This window comes from Xiphophorus maculatus, chromosome 12 (assembly GCF_002775205.1).
Source record: "Xiphophorus maculatus strain JP 163 A chromosome 12, X_maculatus-5.0-male, whole genome shotgun sequence".
Taxonomy (NCBI): domain Eukaryota; kingdom Metazoa; phylum Chordata; class Actinopteri; order Cyprinodontiformes; family Poeciliidae; genus Xiphophorus; species Xiphophorus maculatus.
This window is the reverse complement of record NC_036454.1, coordinates 5,082,830-5,103,903: the sequence shown is the minus strand read 5'-3', so window position 1 is coordinate 5,103,903 and position 21,074 is coordinate 5,082,830. Positions and strand designations below refer to the sequence as shown.

The 21,074-nt window shown below is 42.2% G+C and overlaps 1 protein-coding gene across 1 annotated transcript; it reads left to right on the top strand.

Moving 5' to 3' along the window:
• Positions 1–871: 871 nt before the first annotated feature.
• prdm8 (PR/SET domain 8) lies at positions 872–6,235 on the top strand. The gene is made up of 4 exons (XM_005808790.3): positions 872–1,252; positions 3,323–3,547; positions 3,796–4,027; positions 4,323–6,235. Exons 2-4 carry the CDS (start codon positions 3,329–3,331, stop codon positions 5,579–5,581), a joined length of 1,710 nt encoding a protein of 569 aa, XP_005808847.1. The 5' UTR covers positions 872–1,252; positions 3,323–3,328; the 3' UTR covers positions 5,582–6,235.
• The last annotated feature ends 14,839 nt before the right edge of the window (positions 6,236–21,074 follow it).

The following is a 21,074-nucleotide window of genomic DNA, read 5'->3' as shown; positions in this document are numbered from 1 at the left end:
TGAGAATGTTTTACCTACCAACGCAACAGAATCAACATAAAAGTATTTTATACAGGAAGCCTGATTTCAGGGCTTCCATACATAAATTAAAAAAAAAAAATCAGGTTAAACTTAAAACATAAAATGATGACAATAAAGTTTAACCACCAGCATTTCATTCTCACCTGTTCCTGCATCTCTCATCTGTTCAAATCTCAGTCGCTCAATCTGCGCACATTATACACTGGCGCCCCCTAAATGAACCCGAGCAAAGTGCAGCCAGCCAGCCAGTCAGTCAGCGGCGGCATGGGACCCACTGTGGGTCAAACACCCGGGATGTCCAGCACATCTGACCGCATGCAGAGACGGCTGGGGCGGCGGGAGAAGACACGGCGGCCCGGTGCTACCGGAGTCCGACTCCGGAAAGTCCGGAAATCACACAGGAAGTTGGAAACATCCACAAAGTTAAATGGATATCATGTGTTCAAATACAGAAGACAGGGAAGTCCACTTTATTTATAGGATAAGAGCTAAAGCTTGATCCCTTAAAAAAATAAAATGAACAAATAATAATAGCAATAGTAATAAAATAAAATTAATAAAATAAAAATAACATAATAATAATAATAATAATAATAATGCATTTCTTAAACCCAATTATCCTTTAATTTCTTCCCAACAACCCGCTGCTTAAATGTCACTTTATCCCAATACGACCACCAACTATTGTGATTTGAATTACAATAATAATGAAAGGGGGGCGGCTGTGTGTGTGTGAGAGAGAGAGGGGTCTTTATCCCTCCGCACGTCCATAAATCGCATCAAATGACAGTCGGCCAGTGAAGAGTTAAAGGGAGGAGACGGAGAGTGACACGCCTCATTGGGTAGATTATGTGCCGCAAACAAAAAGTGTGTGTCTGTGCGCCAGTCAGCCAGAGAGCACCGGGCCCCATCTGCGCGCCTCACTCCGCCTCACTCTCTGTCTGCCTTCATCCGTCCAGCTCGGTGCGCCCTGCCAGAGAGCCGGAGAGGATCTGCAGCCCTGCAGCAGCAGCATCACTGTCACTGTCAGCGCACCGGGGGGGGGAAATGTTCTGATCGGAGCAGCCCGGGAGCGCAGCACCACCACCTCCATCACTGGCATCCGCGTCCGCCTGCTAGTTTTCGGATTTTTAAAACACCTTTTGACCCTCATTCTGATTTCTCAGACGGGTTTCGGAGTCAGCGCTCTCCACTCGCTTGTGGAATATTGCTCCGCTTCATCGAGGGAAAGGTAGGTTAGTGCTTTGGTTGGGCCTAATATTTATGCTCTCTTGACTTGGCGGAGCTGGAACCCCGCAGATGTTTCGGCTGCAGCGCTGATTTAGGGCAGCTTTGTGCCTGGCGCGGCGTTAGCAGATGGGTTAGAGGGAAATAAAGCCCCTCGCTCCACCCGCAGCGGGTTTGAATGGGAGGGCGGCTGCTTTCCATTTTATGGAAGTGCAAAAATTCATCTCTTGTTTTATATAAAGCGTAAAAACGTGCAGCTTTTTGTGCTCTTCTTGTGGAATACTAGGGCTATATATATATATATATATATATATATATATATATATATATATATATATATATATATATATAGTTTGGGTTTGTATGGAAGCATTATCACTGCTCAGATTTAAGAGCCGCTTAAATTTGCTGAAAACCAGTGTTGTGAAAATCAACAATTATTGCATTGCAACTGACTGTATAAGAATATTTTTCTTTTTTTAATAATTGTAACCAAAAAAAAAAAACAGCCTAAAAAAAAACAACAAACAAAACTGAGAAATGAATCCCTCTCTGTGTTTCAGAGAGTTTTAGATGCGTATATTTCCCCCCTGATGTGTGGAGCGAAAAAGACCGAACTGTGGATTTCTTCTTGCTTCTACTTTTTGCATGAGAGCAGCGCTTTGTTTTTTTTGATAAGATGTTTCTCTTTTATGGTTATTACGATTTATTGCCGAGAAATAATTGGGTAATAATCATTATTTTCTTTTTTTATATATTTTATCCAATTCAACTGTGTTTGATGTCCCTCTCTTTTAATGGATCTGTAGATTAGTGAGACATTTTCTCTCCTGCCTGTCACTTTTCACGGCCTTTTGAATGGCTACCGGCGCTGCATTTGTGCCAAATAGCAGTGCATCAGGTGCGGCGTTTCGTGCGCATTTTTAGCCTTATTTAAGTCCGGAAAATGAGGGAGAGGAGGAGGGAGGGGATGAGGGGCCACATGCAGCCGCCTAAACGCACACATTGTGAGGTTAGAAAGGGAGAAAAGAAATAATTAACTGGTCGTGCTGCTTTAATTACAGTCTCAGAGGGGAAAGTGCTGGATTATGGTAATGAGGCGACATACGCTGCCGCTTGTAGGAAGGAGAGAAAGGCTGGCTGACATGAAACCGCTGACTTTGACGGTCCACTTGAAACCCATTGGACATGCCCACGCCAGTGGACCTCAGCAGCTCAGGGACTGATTACATTTTTTCCCCCCTTCTCTGAATCGAAAATAAGAACGCTCTTTTTATTCAAATATTTTCCACAATTTTAATTTAAACCTGCGATTTTATAAAAGAAAAAAATATTATTATTATTTTTTTAACAGAAGTCAATAATGCTAATGTAAAGTAAAAAAGAAAAGGTGTTTTTGTAAAAAAAAAAAAAAAAAAAAAAAAAGGAGAACTTTGCAAACCAAGTGGAGAATATTAGAGGAATATGACATTTTGTTTTTAAAGGAGACTGTGAAGCAAACAGGCTGCAGCCAGATGGAAAAGAATAATGCAAATATTCTAACTGGCTTAAAACAACTGACTTTAATAAAAAGAGAGTTTGGAGTAAATGTTACTTTTAAAAATAATTATATTTATATTAGCATTTGTAAGAATAATGAAGAGAGATTTATTTTATTATAATGATTTTTAAAACACTTAGTAGAAAAATAAGCTCTTCAATAATAATAATAATAATAATAATAATAATAATAATAATAATAATAACAATAATAATTTGATTTTTACAAATAATTTATCTTATAAATAAAATTATTGTTTGACTTTAATATGCTGATACCGTTTTGAGCTTAACATGGGTTTGGAAAACAGGCCCGGAACGGCGCCCGTTTCACCTGATTTCGTATCGGAAGAGATTTATTTATTTCCTGTCTTCAGAAACAGGAGAACATCACCAAACAACCCGCTCGTCTCACGCCGATTGCTCGTTTTTCCGTACAGAAAATAAAAGCTGCAGATCCCGCAACGTTCCCGCGCCTCCCTGTCGGGTTTGATCCGAGGTTGAGTCCGGCGTGTTTTTCTCTGTGTCCCCGCAGTGTGACATGGAGGAGTCCAGCTCTCAGAAGTTGGCGTGGGACGGGGACGCCAAGGCGGTCCAGCAGTGTCTGACGGACATTTTTACGAGCGTCTACACGACGTGCGACATCCCGGAGAACGCCATCTTCGGGCCGTGCGTGCTGAGCCACACGTCGCTGTACGACAGCATCGCCTTCATCGCTCTGAAATCCACCGACAAACGCACAGCACCTTACATCTTCAGGGTGGGTTAAACCTCCAATGCAAACCTGCAGGTTTAAAAGGAGCTTTCGTTTGATTTCCAGTTTACATCTGAAAAGGCCTGAAACCTTCAATATTTGAGTTTATTCCTAAGATTGATTTATTTTATTTATTTTTTTAATGATCTGTTTTTATGTATTAACACGAAATTAGTGCAAATACACATTGTGATCAGGTGCCAAATTTTAGGTCAATATGTGAATGAAAATCCCTGTATCCTCATGATGTGCAGGTGGACACCTCGGCCGCCAACAGCACCTCGGAGGGCCTGATGTGGCTGCGACTGGTCCAGTCGGCTCGGGACAAAGAGGAGCAGAACCTGGAGGCCTATGTGAAGAACGGCCAGCTCTTTTACCGCTCGCTTCGCCGCATCGAGAAGGACGAAGAGCTGCTGGTCTGGTACGGCAAGGACCTCATCGACCTGCTGCTGCTCAGCTCCAGCCGAGCGCCGGCCAAGAGCAAAGGTGAGCTGACTGAACTTCCAACTGGAACGGCAGTGCAGACAAAGAGGTGGCTGGTCCTGGAGGGCTGGTGCGCTGTGTGTTTTAGATATTTGGACAATCTCCTAACCTGCGACCAAATTCTGCAGATTATTAATGACCCGCTCATTAAATTTAGAAATGTTTAAGCAGGGAAGCATCTAAAACAAACAGGACAACAGCCCTTTGAGAACCAGAAGGTCCCACCTCTGGCAACATACTTTTAGAGTTTCAGATTTTCTATCTTCAAATTGTAATTTTCCATTTCTTTGCTTCCCAGGTTCATCCCACCATTCCTGTCCAGACTGCAGCCAGCGATTCCAGTTTGAGTTCCCTTTCTTGGCCCACCTCCGGTTCCGCTGCACCAAAAGGCTGCAGAGTATTACAGAGGCAGACAAGGAGCCTGGCAAAGAGAGCAGCATAGAGCGACCAAACACAACCCCGAGCAGGAACAGCCCGAAGCTTGGCCGCTCGGAAGGCTTCAGCAGTCCGCACGACAACAACAAACCCTCCACTGACTTTCACAACCTGGCGCGGGATCTGGAGAAGAACCGGACCAGCTCACCGACTGACAAGGAGGCTGAGATCTGCAGCGAGAGCTCGGGGAAGAGAAAGTTCTCTGAAGTTGAGGACAGAGAGTCCCGAGGATCAGGCCTTTCAGTTTCCAAGTCTAAGGAAGAGCTTGCAAGTTCTGCAAAGAATTACAGAGGAGTGTATGGCCTGGAGGAGAATCACAGGTCCTTCTCCCCGCCGGGATCTACAGAGCATGGAGAGGTCAAGCGCAGCGCCTTCACAGAGGTCAAGAAGTCACCTCAGAACCTCAAACACCACAGTGGCAACAAAAACCTCCAGAACTCCAACTCTGAGAACAAAGACGGAGGTCGCCCAAGCAGCAACTCTGTGGAGAAGCACCTCAACATCAGGCAGGTTCTTTCTGAAACGCAGCCACCCCAGACCTCGCCCATGGGCAGCGCTTTCACCTCGGTCGGCCAGCAGGGCAGCGGCAGTGGCACAGAGAGGAAGAGTGCCTTCAGCCAACCAGCTCGCTCCTTCTCCCAGATCTCACCGCTGGTGATGGCCCCCAAGCTGCTGGACTGCCACCCAGCGGTGGGTGACACCATCTCCTCCAACAGACTCTACCAGGCTGACCACCTTGCCGCCAAGCTGCAGGGTGCAGAGCTCGGCGCCAACTGCCCCGTGCCCGCTGGCATTGGCAAGCAGAACCCTTTCGTGTACACCACCGCCTTCTGGCCCAAGAACTCCGGACCTATCCAGCTTCAGATGCCCTCGGCGCTCACGCTGCTGCCTCCCTCTTTCACCTCCCTCTGTCTGCCGGCTCAGAACTGGTGCGCCAAGTGCAATGCCTCCTTCCGCATGACCTCAGACTTGGTTTATCACATGCGATCGCACCACAAAAAAGAGTACTCCATGGAGCCTCTCGTCAAGCGGCGGCGCGAGGAGAAACTCAAGTGCCCCATATGCAACGAGTCCTTCCGGGAGCGGCATCACCTGTCACGTCACATGACCTCCCACAACTGACTGTTTAAGATGATCAGAGGGACTTTTGCTTAACGAGGGGCCAAGAATCTGCCTGGATTTAAGTCCTCCAAATGGAAATAGGCCACTTAAACTACAAAAACACCCCTTGCACTTATTTACACCTTGGACACGCTCTTGAAATCCTTTTTTGGTCTGTTGACTTTTCCTCCTCCTCTGTACAAAATGACGTTTTCGACTGTGTGCGAATGCATTTTGACTTAAAAAAAACTAATCTATTTATGAAGCACTTGAATCTTTGCGAATAAGGAAGATTTAAATATGTGTAAATGTACAGTAAGTTGTATTTTATATCATGCAAATTCAAATATAGAGATGAATTACAATTGTCGTCACTCGTCCTGGTTTGCACCACAACAATTGTTTTCTTTTTCATGTCTGCAATGTTTAGGGACACAAACTGGGGTTTTTTATGTGAGACTATATTTCAGAGTGCATGTAATATTAAATAATATTGATTTAAGATGCAGTCTATTCATCACAGTGTAAATAATTTGTTTTATTTGAAAAACAAAGTGTAATATTTTGTGTCAGTGGGGAATAGTTTCAGTGTTTCTTCCTTTTTGCGGAAATTTACTACTTGACAGTTTATCTAATCATGTTGAATGCATTGACAATAAAATAGCTTTATTTTCACCTGTGGGATTTCTGGATTTTTTTTAAACGTTTCTTTTAATTTTACACATATGTCAAACCCAGCTAGCATTCTGCTCCTTAAACTAAATTTAAAATAGTTTTAAAAATAAAATGTGCCCAAAGAATCCTCAAAATTGCAGTTTGAATCCACTTGCATATTTTTTTTAGATCAAAATACTATTACTAGCCTGCAATCAGTTTTTATTTGAAATTAAATTATTTTGTATCACATGAATTATTATTAATTACTTATTATTATTATTATTATTATACATTTAGAATGTATTTGATTAAATGAAAAACACTAGTCCTGTGTTTTCCCCGCTTTTATATTCGGCACTACGCCAGGAGTATTTTGTCGGAGATATTTTGGGAGAAAATCCATAAAAACTCGGTGCAAAGGAAAGATCCCAAACCCCGTCCTCTGTCTGTCAGTGAGTCAAAAACGCATCAGAATTAAACACACACGCGTTCAGGCGTGCAGCGGGAATTAATTTGTGAGAAAATGGCTAATTTGGTCAAGTAAGTTATTCAGAATTTTCACACGATTAAAATAAAATACAAAAAATGACTAGTACATACGGCGTGGACATAGAAATGACACATTAAAATATCAATAAGAAAACAGTCTCCCTTGTTACAGTGAATGGTATTGGTTATTTTTACAGCATGAAAAAAAAATTCTTCAAATGAATAATCGCCAAACTATCCACGGCATGAGGGTTTAATTAACGCAAAAAGGAGAAAGAAGTCAGACCCGATAGGGAACGTTTCGGAACACTGGGAAACTACCCCATGTGAATAATGATTCAATGTCGCCATCAAGTGGTCAACACGTAAATTACATGTATAAAAATGGTTAAGAGTGTTCTTGAATACAGTTAAAAATATTATCCAGTGGAAATTAATAATTTTGTTCTTAAAATACACAATAATGTTTTTACAGAGAGTGAGTGATTTCTAACTGGCTGACATGTTGGCCTGTGATATGAATTTCTGTTTATTTTTAAAGTCATCATCCAATGGTGGACTAGGAATTAAGTGTGATCAACAGTATGCCTTTATAGTTCATATAATTTTTTTTTTATTTACAAGAACACAAAAGACAAAAACATAAAAAAACAAAAACCAAAATGCTGCTTGAGCTTTGTTTGTGTTTGGGCTGATGACATCACATCTATGTGTGCATATTTGACAATTGAAAGATCACTAAAGATCTTCGATCGTCAAATCTGGTCATTCCAGCATGCGCGGATCCTTCTCATAATCAGATTTTAAGTGTTTTGTTGTTGAAATTTTTCCTCAAATTCATAATCGGTCTCACATAGGTTTGTTGCAGCCATGCGGAAAATAAGCAAACAGCTTTTAAGGAGAAATATAATTAAAAACACACAAATATGGAGGACAGAAACAACAAAAGAAGTTATATCATCAGTTGCGTTATACTTTTAGTGATGTTAAATAATTATGATAAAACAGAAAAACAAATAGAAATACAACTATAGGTGACAAACTCATTTTTGAATTTTACAAAATTTATAAAGTGTGGCTAAAAGTTTTAAACTATATAGGCAACAAAACGAGAAAATATTTGTTATATAAGGCTTTAAACTGAAGCAATTTAAACAGAAAATGAATAAGCGAAGTAACAAGTTAAGTAATGTTAGCAGTTTGCTGAAATAAAGTCATGAGCCATTTTTGTACAATACAGCTTTTATTATTTTAGTAATTCTTTGCAGTTATTATGTAACACATTGAAAAGCTAAATTAATCAAAATAAAAAAATATTTGTAAATCATGTAATTCCATATCAATGTTTTATGTAAATTAACCACAAAGATTAAATTTGTCTTCCTGCTTTTTGCCACACTGTCACTTTTTGTTGACTTTTTGCTGACTTGTGTATTTGCTGTGTTTTTGTTTGTAATGTGTTTAGTTTACGATGATATTCTTACTAATTTTGAATTTATCAAGTCCCACATTAGGACTTGTTTAATTTACCTTCTGATAATGAGTAAAATGCATATAAACTAATGTGATTCAGTGACTAATGTTCAAGTAAATTTCTGTGGAAGGACTCAGGTGAGAATTTAACCATGAATCTTTATTTTAGAAGTTCTGTTAAAGCCGACAAGCTGAAATAAAATGTAAGAAATTGACAATTAGCTGAAAGTCTCTCATTGTTTACACAATTTTTTACTCCTATTTCTGCAAGGTGATTGTGCTTTGATTTCCTTTAGTGAAATTTAAAGAGAGGAACATTATGTGGAAGCAGTAAGTCCATAGTGAGATACTTGGATAGCTCACTGGGTAAAGGTTTGGAAAATGTGCTGCTAAATCTAAATCTGGAAAAAGAAAGAAATCCATCTGGAGCAGCTGAGCGACTTTGCAGAGACGTGCAGAAACCACATGAAGAAGAAGAAGAGGATCTGACAGAGTGACGAAGACGTTCACATCATGATAAATTACAGCGCCGGTGCCCAAGTCAAACAGGTCAGAGTCACCGCAGAGGCATGTGACGGATGGGCAGGGGGAAGGGCAGGCACAGCCTCCACAAACCCACAAACACCCCTGTGATATTCGGGGCCCTCATGCTTCTCTGCTTGTGTCATCGGGTCGCTTGTTCCCCAACTTCCCCTGCAGACATATTTGTCTCTGTACCAATCAACAGCCGAGCAGCGTGGGACAGTTAAAGTCTCTGCTGAACTGGCGCTTTCACCCACCCAGTGGAACCCTGTTAAAGGGACAGTGTCATTTAACATTGACTTTTTTTAGCTCTACAATGTGTTATAATGTTCTTCCCTCATCAAAAACTTAACATTCGGTTGTGCAAAACGCCTGGGTGGACCTAGCTCCGCCTTCAAGGCACAGCTCCTCCTCAGAACTGGAGTTTCTGCACAGAGCAGTCCTCCTTCAAGTCTCCGCCACTCAGCTACTTCAGACTAGCCAAGCAGTAATTAGTTAAGATCTGGTAGAACTGAGCATCTGCTGAGCTCATTATATGAGCAACACTGGTAAAAACGTTGCTAAAGGGTTAATAGAGGAGCCATGTTGCAATGACTTCCTGAGACAGAATTTCAGAAAGAACAGGAGTTTTTAAAGAGACAGAGGGCCAATTTCAAAGAGTTAAACTACAATGTTTGATATATATAGCATTTTTATGACAACTAAAGGTAACATAGTTACTTGATGGTGCTATAAAATGACACAATGTGGCTGGAAAATACATAATACTTCTATACCTAAGAAATATATTTTTAGGCTTTTCAGGCAAAGAGTTGGCAAAAGAGTCGGCAAATACTGGAGACGGTTCACTTTTTAATTTGATTATAAGTGATAGATCAACACAATGTGTGTGATCCCAAAGTGTTCCCAAATCAAGTCAGATACATAATCTGGGTCTGGCCAAGGCAGAAGAACTTTTGTGTTTTTTTATACAATGTATGTAAATATGTGAAACAAATTAATATTTATAACTTTTTATTGATTCTTTTATGTTCACTCAATAAATGATTACTCCGAGGCTTGCAACATGCAGTCTAATTTATGCAGTAATGACATTTATTTTTTAATATATTATGCATGTGATACACAATGTCTGCCAGCAGGGGGCACATTCGAGTGTCAGGCGAGTCGCATTCTGCTCCGTTTGGGGGCGGAGCCAAATGTTTGACTCCCCCTACTGCAGTTATGGGTTTCCTGTGATGCTGAACGGTGAGCATAGATGTTTTCGGTGAGACTAAGTATTTGAATTGAATTCCTCCTTTTCCTCCTTTACGTTGACAGTCAAGGGAGACGGAAACGTTTTGGTGAAACAATAGGCTAAGAGTAACAGGAGTGGACAAACTTCTTTCCAAAGCATTTACTAACTGAACCAAACAAACTTTTGACTTTACAGAGAGCTTAGCTGTACAGGCAGAGAGAGAAATATTCAGATGAGGACTCCTAGGTAGGCTCTTCATACACACGCCCACACACACACACACATTTTTATCTGTTTTAGTCTTCAGGCTTGACACGAGGTCAGCTCCTCCTGTTGCTGCATGATTAGGGGGGGTACTGCTGCCTCATCATTACTTATTGATGGTCTAAATATACACAAACACCGTCACCTCTTGTGGACTATTTCCGACCCACAATGCACTCAATCTACCGGTCTGCTGACAGGGACAAATTTACACATAATGTCCGCTCCGCGATTATCTATGTGAATCCACATAACAGAATGTCTCTGGTGGACGCTGCCTGGTTGGGTCTGACTTCTGTTAAAGGTAAACAATGTTTTTTATCTGAAAGTCTCACTAAAACAGCTCCTGCATTGGAATTATTGCTTAGTTATTAGCTGAAAAGTCAGCATTAATCAGCAGAACGTTTTTCTTTAAGAAACAACTTTTAGCTACTGTCTTACATTTTTCTTCAATTCTTATTATTTTCTCATTTTAAACACATATTGAAAAGTATGTAGCCTGGTAAAAACCAGGTCCTTTTCTGTTAACAACCCTGTGTGGAGTAGGGCCACAACATATTTGCCAGAAATAAAATGTCTATACATTCCTCTTTCTCTGACTTTAATTGCTCAATATTTGGAAGAGTTCCCAACACGGACTGGACGCCTTCGTTCACTTCAACCCTATACATGCCAACTACAACTCCAAAAGAAAACAAAAAAAACAACAACATCATTCACAACTCCTTCTGTTCGCTGACTGACCCGGTTGAGACACTATTGGAGGAATAAAGCTCAATGAATCAAATCTCCGCCCCCACGCTGAAGTAGAGCAAACCTCCACAAACAAACTGTTATAATGGCACAGGTAGTGGAACTCAAAGCATTACCCGAGACATTTTTTGAGTCAGTTTTGCCTCATTGGCAAACACAACAGGCAAGAAAATTCAACGAGTCCTACATCAAGTGTGTAAGGTTATTTCAGGGAGACAACAGATAAATCAATGTTAAAGTCTCATTGGATATGAGTGTGAAAGCTGTGTCGAACGCAATGTGTACATACGAAACCAGTGATAATGCCTTAAATGATACCAGTTTGTGCAAATCTGCCTCTAAGAAAATGCTTAAAAATAAATAGTAGCATAAAAAGGTGCCTAAATGTGAATATCACAGTTATTGCTGCATGTTTCTATGCTGCTATCGAGCTACCATAGGAATTTACACACATAAAATCAAGCATAATTCCCTTCACTTATTGATCTTTGACTATCAGTAAGTGTTAATATTACACAAAATTGGATTTTTACAGCCAGTTACCTTTGTACAGATGAACATGTGGTAGTTGCTGTGAATCAGTTTCATTCAACTGAACATGAAGTCAACTGCAGGCCTTGATCCATTTCTTGCATTATTCTGAACTCCGTTTGGGTTTTGGAAAAGTAATAAGCTGTTCATAATTTCCTATTACTCTCCTCGAAATCTTCTTCTTTTCTATAATCTTAATTTTCAAGGTGCATACCGCCATCTACTGTACATTAGTGTGTAGTATTAAGGAGGAAATTTATTAGGTTAGCTTAAATTTTGAAAAAAGCATGGCTCTCTTTTCCTCCTGTTAGCCCGGATCGCAAGTGGATGCCGTCACGGCTGGAAAAACAGACGGCGAGGCTCGATGACGTCACAGAGATACAGAGTTTAATTCAATAGAAAACACCGTATGAATTTAACAAGAAAACTTCAGAGTACAAAAATACATTCTTTACCTGAGACAAAAGAATTAAAAAGAACAAAGGATCCTTTGGAGACAGCTGTTGCTTAAAAGCATAACAGGACAGTTGTCTGAATTTTATTGTTGCGCATTCCCTTTTTCTAGGGAAGGCGTTTCTCTTTGTTAATATATGCAAATAGGGCGTACCTCTGTTTTGACCAACCAAGAGCGACCTTGGAAAAAAACTTAGACCTTCCCCTGAGTTTTAATGACAAATATCAAGAGTCATTTTAGTTATTAAAGTTATAAGTTATTTTCACAAAACCTATCTTGCTCCTCTGCAGTCAGCTTCTCCAAAGATTTGACCCTTTGCTTTATCACAAACAATAATGAGATAGAAGTCTTTTTTAACCTGTAAAACATAACATTCAAATCATTCTCTTTTGATTCCGATATTGTCATAGTTAGTACATTTTCAAATACATTCGATTTACTAGATTAGTACTTGTAGCTTGGGTAATATACTTTAATCTAACACACTATTGCTATTAATATTAAGAGGTATATCAGAAATTAAACTAAGTGTTTTCCAAGATTCCTAAGTTGTGATCAACTCCAGATGCAGCTCTGAGCTCCTGGGAAACCCCTGACCTCTGACCTGTGAGCCGGGGAAGATATTCTTTATGGCCTCCTAATTTAAAACCTTTCAAGAGCATAGTGTTTTATGGTTGCTCTAAGTTACAACCTTGCCAGAAAAATGTTTATCTGTGAACTCCTGCTTGCATCTGCTTTTGTCCAAAGGAATGTTGGTCTACTTAAACATACATGGCATTAGCTTAACTATATTAAACCATCAAAAATAGCCATGATTCCTTAACAATTCCCCCTGTTGAGGTCTGAGAATTGTATAAATCAGACCTCACAAACAAATCGATTATGCCTTCTAATAGAAGAACTAAAACTACGTAATATACTAAATGAAATACCAATTCCCCCTGGTCAAATAGAACCGCCCAGCTCCACAACCCCCCCATCAGCAGCTCCCCTAAAAAGCATCTGATAGGGCGGTGGCGGTGGTGGGCCGCTGCTCCCCTTCTCAATTGAAACTGCAATAAGCCTAATAATAAGCGAGCGTATACACGGAACACAGCAGCATCCGCATGTGACTATTATGGCCACAAACGTAGCCACCGAAACCAACAATGACATAACAATCCCTTTCCATTTACCAAACATAGTAGAGAACCACCTGTCCAAGCCGCCATCAATACCTGAATGTTCATGCATAGTGTTACTCAAAATTCTCAAACCTTCCAACGCTCGAGTGACAGATCCATCAGGGGCCGTATTGTTCGGAATGAAAGTACAGCAGCTCTCTTGGAACATAAAACAGACTCCACCCTTTTCGGCCAACAGCATGTCCAGCGCCATCCGATTTTGAATTGTCATCAAAGAAGTAGGAGCTAACTGCTCCTTCAAACCCCCAACAGCATCCCTGGTTAGATTCGCTAGCCTCAAAAGATTATAATGGACATAATTTATCCTATCAACATTTTTATTCGGCGTGATAGGAAAAAGAGCTGATAACACTGGTATATTTTCAAAACCTGCTGCAATTTGATCCGCCAATTTATATTGATCCGGGACCCCTCTCGGCACGCCGATGGCATCTACATAAGTGGGAGAATTAGTAGTCAAATCAAATGCAGTATCAGAACGTGTATTACGCACCTGTCTCTTGTGCCTCTGAGTCTGTAAGGTGAGCACCTGCTCCGGTCCTACAGGATCAAGTCTTTCTCCCACAACCATAAGTGGCACAGCCAGGCGAGTCATGGCACATACTCCAACAGTCTTAGGAGGAATACGCACATATAATCTATCACCCCCACAAAAATAATAAAGTCCAGCTCTTGCCCAACTCCCGATTCCGGATGCTGTTAAAGTAACATTACACCAATCACTAGAAATCTGTCCTAGATTGAAATCCGGCTTAAGATGAGTAAAATTAAAACACACATACAAACCTTTACCCTTAACCGGAAGAAAAGTTCCCGTCTGAGTATAGTTATTAATAGGTGGATATATGTTGGCAAGCGCATCACAATTTACGGGATCTGCCTCAGTTGTTAACCTCAGCATGCAATTAAAACCCCAACTATCTCCCAAGTGTAATGGGGCAGGTTCAGTATACAGATGAGGTCGAGCTGTAGCACATGCAATGCAGTTCCCAATATTAGTTTCCTTAGCCGTTTGAACCATCCAATTCAGCCATAAGTTTTTTTCCCTATACCCAGTCGCTGTTTGAATGATGTCCAATGGTGAAACTGCTGTGTAGTCAATCTTAGCCGCATGCTGATCCGGAATTTCCATATCCCTGTCTTCCTCCCCCTCAGGTCTGACCATATTAATTTTAATAACCCCAAGTGGATCTTTATCGTCCACTGAAGCACCTAGAGTCAAATAAACAGCTGAATCTGCCGGATACTGTTTAAAGAAAACGTCGTGCATCGAGGAAATGGTTAACACCAAAGGATTTTTACCCGTCGCTGGAGAATGTCTTACAGTCCCTCTTCTTATGGTAACCTTGTCATATTCAGTGACAGATTTATGAGCATACGGTGGACTCCAACTTGATCCCACCCATCTGAAGGCCGATTTCCAAGTGGGACACAAGTGTCGAATCCCAGTTTCCTGAGTAATACAATGTCGCTGGAAGGTCAGATCACCACACAAATACACAGACGTCTTCTGCCAGGATTGAGGGGTCGACCAGCAGCGACGAATTACCTCACACAGATCAATTTGATAATTAGTTACAGTACCCAGAGTATAGTTCAACTCAATCCCACGATATTTAGTGAGGCACTTATCAACAGGAGGTCTCAAAGAACGCTCCACACGAACAGTCGCATTTCCGCAAGACACTCCGCACTCGACAAAACTCGGTCGGAGATTAAGTGTCTGTGAGGAAATGAGTCCACTCGTGGATCCTCCGCAAACCCACATTCCCAGCAAATTGAGTTCAAGAAACACACCTAGCAAAAACTTCCACTCCCAGTTCATGTATCTTAAGATGAACTCCATCCTGCAAACCTGTCAAATCTAATCCTGCGTTATTCAACAATTTTAATACTCACCTTTTAACCGCAAAGTTTCACCGGTAAAATTAAACATGAAAGGCACTTATCATTCTACAATTATGAAAAAATCATAAACTCAATTATCATAATGCAACTCAAAAACACAGTACACATAACAGCTCCAAATGTAAAAATGCAAAAATAAGACTAAAATATGTATATAACAATAGCTAAAAATTATTCTGGAAATTTTAAAAATATACTCGCCACCAATCAAAAACATGCAGACATAAAGAATTACACACCAGTTTTTTTTTTTTTCAAAGTCTGTAAAAAAAACAAAATATGAAGTCTTTTTTTTTTTTTTTTTTTTTTTTTTTTTTTTTTTTTTTCAAATGTTCTTCAAAAGTCTGTAAAAAACAAAATATGAAGTCTTCTTCAAAAATGATAAAAATTACGCGCAAAGACGAAAGTTCTTTTACAGTTCGCAAAAACGAAACTCGCAAGAAAAATGAGTTAATGTGGATCTTCTTGTAGCCTGATCCTCCTCGGTTGGAAACCTCAAGTTTCCACCTTCACAGCCGTTGCTCACTGAAAATTGGATTATTATGCCAATATAACAGTGAGTTTTTAAGGAGAGTATAAAATCTCCTTCTTCCTCAATGTAAGGACATCGGAACAGGATTATTATGCCCGCCCGAGCCTTTTGAACTTTGAATTTCAGGAACCTGAAGTGGTTGTGGCAGGAATTCCTGCTACACTCCCTCCTGGAAGCGCCTGGCGTTGCTCCTCGTCCGAAGATTGAAGTCGAAGCTCGTCTTGTACGTCTCGGAGCGCACGCTGTGGCTCCTCGGCTGCTGTGCACTGACTCCAATGAAACCAGGTGTCTCCTTTCCCTTGTAGACGAACAGCATGGGACGTCCTCTCCACTACTCGGTGTGGTCCGGTGAAGCGAGGTTCAGACCACTTCCGTTTGATGACCTTCAGACGCACCCAGTCGATTCCTGGAACTGGTCCTGAAGCTGGACGCTCCTGTGCCGTCTGGTATTTCGCAAATTCCGCAGCCAGACTCTGTAACTCAGTAAAGAAATCTTTATGAGATAAATGTGCAAGTTCACCTTTCCATCCAGGCACGCGACTTCCAGGTCCTGGAAAAATCCGCCCGGTCTGGAGCTCGAATGGAGAGAACCCTGTTGTTTGATTAATAGACATTCGAACAGACATCAAAGCAATAGGCAAGGCATCTACCCAATTTAATTTGGTATGTGCACATACTTTGGCCAATTTTTGTTTGATAGTTTGGTTCAACCTCTCAACCTTGCCTTGTGACTCAGGATGATATACTGTACCGAAAGAATGCTTCAATCCAAGCAGCTGCTCCACTCTCTGCAGATCTTGGTTCCTAAAATGAGTGCCGTTATCTGATCTCACCTTCTCTGGAAATCCATGGGTCGGAATGTAATGATTGATCAGACACTTTATGACAGTTTTGCTGTCCTCCTTTTTTGCTGGCCACGCCTCTGGCCAGCCCGAGTATGCATCCACGCACATTAATACATACCTGTATCCTCTGACGGGTGTTATCATGTCTGTGAAATCAATAATTATTTCCTTACCCGGTTGTGTAGTACAAGGGAAATGTCCCACTGGTGGCCTAATAGTTGGTTTTGCGTTGTGTTGTCCACAAATTTCACATGTTTTCACATATTCCTTGACCATGTCTCTCAAAAATGGATGCCACCAGTGCTCTAGATTTTTTAGCATCTGTGCAATACCCACATGTCCGAGTCCGTGAGCTTCCTGGAAAACCTGGAATCTCATATTTGGAGGAAGAATTACTTTACCATTTGGTCCCCGCCAGAGTCCTTCATTGCAGACGGCACCTCTTGCTCTCCAGACTGATCGTTCCTCAGGTGACACGGTTTTCTGATGAGAAATAATTTTTTCAAAGTGATTTTGTTCGACCTGTTCAAGTTCAGTACTCACCATCACAAGAGATGTCAGGTATCCCGCTGCCCTCTTAGCGGCCTCGTCCGCGGCTGCGTTTCCTGCTGCAACTCTGGTCTTGCTCTGATCATGTCCCTTGCATTTAATCACAGCCACAGACTGAGGCAACAGTAATGCCTCCGCCAATTCTTTCATTTCAGTTTCATGTTTTATGGGCTTCTGTGTTGCAGTCAAAAATCCTGCTCTGAGCCACTGAGGAAGTTCCACATGTACAGCGCTAGCCACATAAGCTGAATCACTGTAAAGATTCACCCTCATTCCCTCAGCCAGTTTCAGTGCTTCGACCATTGCTTTTACTTCTGCCCTCTGTGCCGATTGGGCACCCTGCAGCTTTTCTGCCTTCAAAACACGAAACTCACTGCCCAAGTCTTCCACTATCGCATATGCTGCTCTCAAACCGTCTGTGTCATGTTTAAAACAGCAACCGTCTGTATAAAAGTTTTTCACATCTTGACCTTCTAGAGGAGAAGCTTGTAGGTCCGGTCTTATCTTTTCTTCCTTCAGTACTAATTCATCACAGTTGTGTGGCTGTCCATCTTGCATCCTGTCAGCCATATTCGCTCCGATATGCACAAAAGTTATATTAGGTGATTCCAGAATTTTGCTCAGTTTTTGTTGTCTCAATGTAGTTAATGTGAAATGTTGTGAATTCACATATGCCACCACACTGTGTGATGTCATAACCTGTAATGGATGACCCATCACAATGTGTGCTGTCTTTTGAATCATTTTTCCCACACCTGCTGCATGTCTTGTACATGTCGGATGTCTTTTTTCCATCGGATCCAACATTGCGCTGACATATTGGAGGATTCTCCTGTCTCCCCCTTTTTTCTGAAACAGAACTGCATTAACCGTCAGTTCTGTAACAGAAACATCCAAATAAAAGGGCGAAGCATAATCTGGGACAGCCAACTGGGCAGCAGCAGCCAATTGCTGTTTCAAAGAGATAAAAGCATCTTCCGCCTCCACAGTCCAAGTCAAAACCTGGTTGAGCTTACGAGTCCCATGCTCCCTGACTAATGCCCGTAAAGGGTCCGTCAAACCAGTATAGTTAGGAACATAGTTCCTACTATATCCAGTCAAACCAAGAAAGGACAGCATGTCTTTCACCGTGTGTGGTTTAGGGTGATCAAGAATAGCAGATTTGTGACTGGCAGACATCTGAGTGCCAGTCGCAGTGATAGACCGCCCCAAGAAAGAAACCTGCTTCCGTGCAATTTGCAATTTAGACCTGCTCACTTTAAAACCTCTGTCAGCAAGGTGTGACAGCAAACGTCGCGTGGCCTCAATGCAAGACTCCAACGACTGCGCTGCAAGCATGAGGTCATCCACATACTGAATCAGAGTCACACCGTCTGGTAACGAGCAGTCTGCCAACTGCTGTTTCAAAACCTGATTAAAAAGCCCTGGGGAGAGAGCAAAACCCTGAGGCAAACGTGTATATCTCAGCTGCTGACCCCCGTAGGTGAAAGAAAACACGTCCCGACATTCCTCAGCCAATGGGAGACAAAAGAAAGCGTTAGCAAGGTCCACACAGGAAAACCAAGTCTGAGAGGGATCAAGGTTAGTTAATGCAACATGAGGATTAGGGACTGGCACCGTAGGGGTCAATAAAACAGAATTAATCGCCCGGAGATCATGTGCCATACGGTATTTACCCGTCCCTTTTTTCTCAACTGGTAAAATAGGAGTGTTCCAGGAAGAGGTGGAAGATTCTAACACACCAGCCTCCAGAAGACCCCCAATTGTTTCCGCCAGTCCCTCTTCTGCCGCCTGCTTATGAGGATACTGAGACCTCCAAATAGGAGGGCCTGGTCGCAAATCAAAGGTGACAGGTGTGACAACAACAAGCCCCACATCTGTAGGACCTGTTGCCCACAGACATGCAGGCAGAGAAGCCAACATAGCAGCTGCAGTTGGATGATCAGTCAACTCCCTGCCATGGTGCCTAGGAAGTTGAAGATGTTCCAAAACTACAGAATCTACAGCGGAACACTTTATTCTGTAGGTGTTTGTAGAAGGAGAGAAAAAGAGGTCTGTATTAACAGTTGCCTGCCAGTCTGAAACCGCCAGGGAGCGCTTTACCACGCCCCCTAGTTCCATGGCCTGATGGCCAGGATGGAGAGCCAAAGAAATATGTGGAACAGCTTCGTCTTGCATTTTATACCAAAACGACTGATCTTGAGTCAGATTAACAGCTGCAGCCACCCCCTCCGGTGCCACATAAATGTCCTGTGAAAATACAGTCCAGTCAACACCGGCTAAATGTGTCTCAAACTGCTCCTGGAACCATTCAGTCTGGTCTCGGTCATAAAACAAAGTAACATGGGGCAGATCAGGGGTCGGACCATACGGAGCAAGCGCTTGAATCCAGGGCTTCCAAAGCAGAAAACAAGATAGTATTCCAGCATGGTCAGTCTTTTCCGGCTGTATACGCCCCCAGTATATGTCAGCCAGTTGCTCCTCAGCTTGTTGCAGCAAAAACTGTCCATGGGTATAAACCGGAGAACAGGCGTGAGACGATCCATCAGGAAAAGTGACAAGTAATCCATCAGGCCCACACAAAATAGTTGCCCCCAGAGCAATCAACAAGTCTCTCCCTATTAAATTAACGGGAGATGAGGGGGAGCATACAAAAGGATGTGTCACTTTCTGTCTGCCCACAGCCGTGTGCAGAGGCGTGGAGAGTGGCAGAGTCTGTTTCACCCCAGAAAAACCAACCACTGATATTGTCTGATCAGAAAGTTTATGTGAAGGTATGACAGCATTCATGGTGGAATATGTTGCCCCTGTATCCACCAAAAATGGTAATGTTTGTCCATCCACTGTCACATCAATCAGGGGATCTGCCAAAGCTCCCTGACATAGGTTCTTCACCGGGGTGTGTCAATATTGTCCAGCCTGAGAAACCTGTCCCGGGCGCTGCGGAAGCAATGCAGCATTCGGAGTTTGTTGTGATGTCAGGTCCGGCAACGCACCATCGGATATATAGTGAGGGCACTGTTGAACCCAGTGACCCTCCTCCCCACAATAAAAACAGCTGTCTCTGCGTCCACCCCTTCCTCGCGCGACCGACACTGCAGGCCTACCCCGTCTGCCCCCACGCCACCCCGGAAGACCAGACCGAAAACGTGGAGCTGACACACCAGGACCAGTATGAAACACCGGAAGAGGAGCCCGTGCAACAGCTGCCAACATAGCTCTAACCTCCTGTCGTTCCTGGTTTGCAAGATTAATTTTCTGTTTAGCTTCTCCTATTTGAAGTTTCAATAATTGATTCTTAAGATCTTCCTGCTCTCTCTCCTTCTCTTTCTCCTTATCCTGAAAAATCTGCATATTATGCAACAAATGCAATTCCCACTTCGCATGGTCACAAGATCTCAACTCCGGGTTTGTCCCCATTGAAGCAGCGACAGAAGTAGGGACACCATTTAAAACAGCTTGACGAAAATGTTCCCTCATTAATGTAGCAACAGCTGGATGAACCCCAGACTGTCGCCTCCAGATATCTATGGCTTTATCTAAAAATACTTTTGGGTGTTCTTTGGAATCCCAGAAAAACTTTGGAATAAGTGACAGCGACAAAGGGGGAAATATATCCCTCAAGGCCGCACCCACAGGAGTCAGAACAGCTGTAAGAGGCGTCTCATCAGGGCAGTGCATAGTTCCCGCTGACAGCTCAACATCACGGCAATTTGTTGTCGTTGTTGAACGACTCAAAATTGCCCTGAAATCCCCCAATGCTAAGGTCAACCCCCCTGTCAGTGATTCTAATGCATGTAACCAAGGAGTAGCACCGTCCACCAAAGATGGTAATTTCTCAATAAGGGTCTGTAAATCTCCAAAAGAAAACGGCTTGTATCTGTGTCCTTGGTGGGAAACTATTAAAGGCATAGCATAATGGGAAGAACTGTCAGAACTTGCTGACAGAGCCTCAGAATGAACCGATCTATTTGAAAGGTCTGTGTCCCTATCATCCATACCCCCCTGTGATTTCCTGCCTAAACTTAAAAGTCGTTCCTGAAAAGCAACAGCATTAGAGGTGGCACCGCCTCTCCGTGGTGTGCTCATCTCACGAGGGGAGGGACTAACATCCCT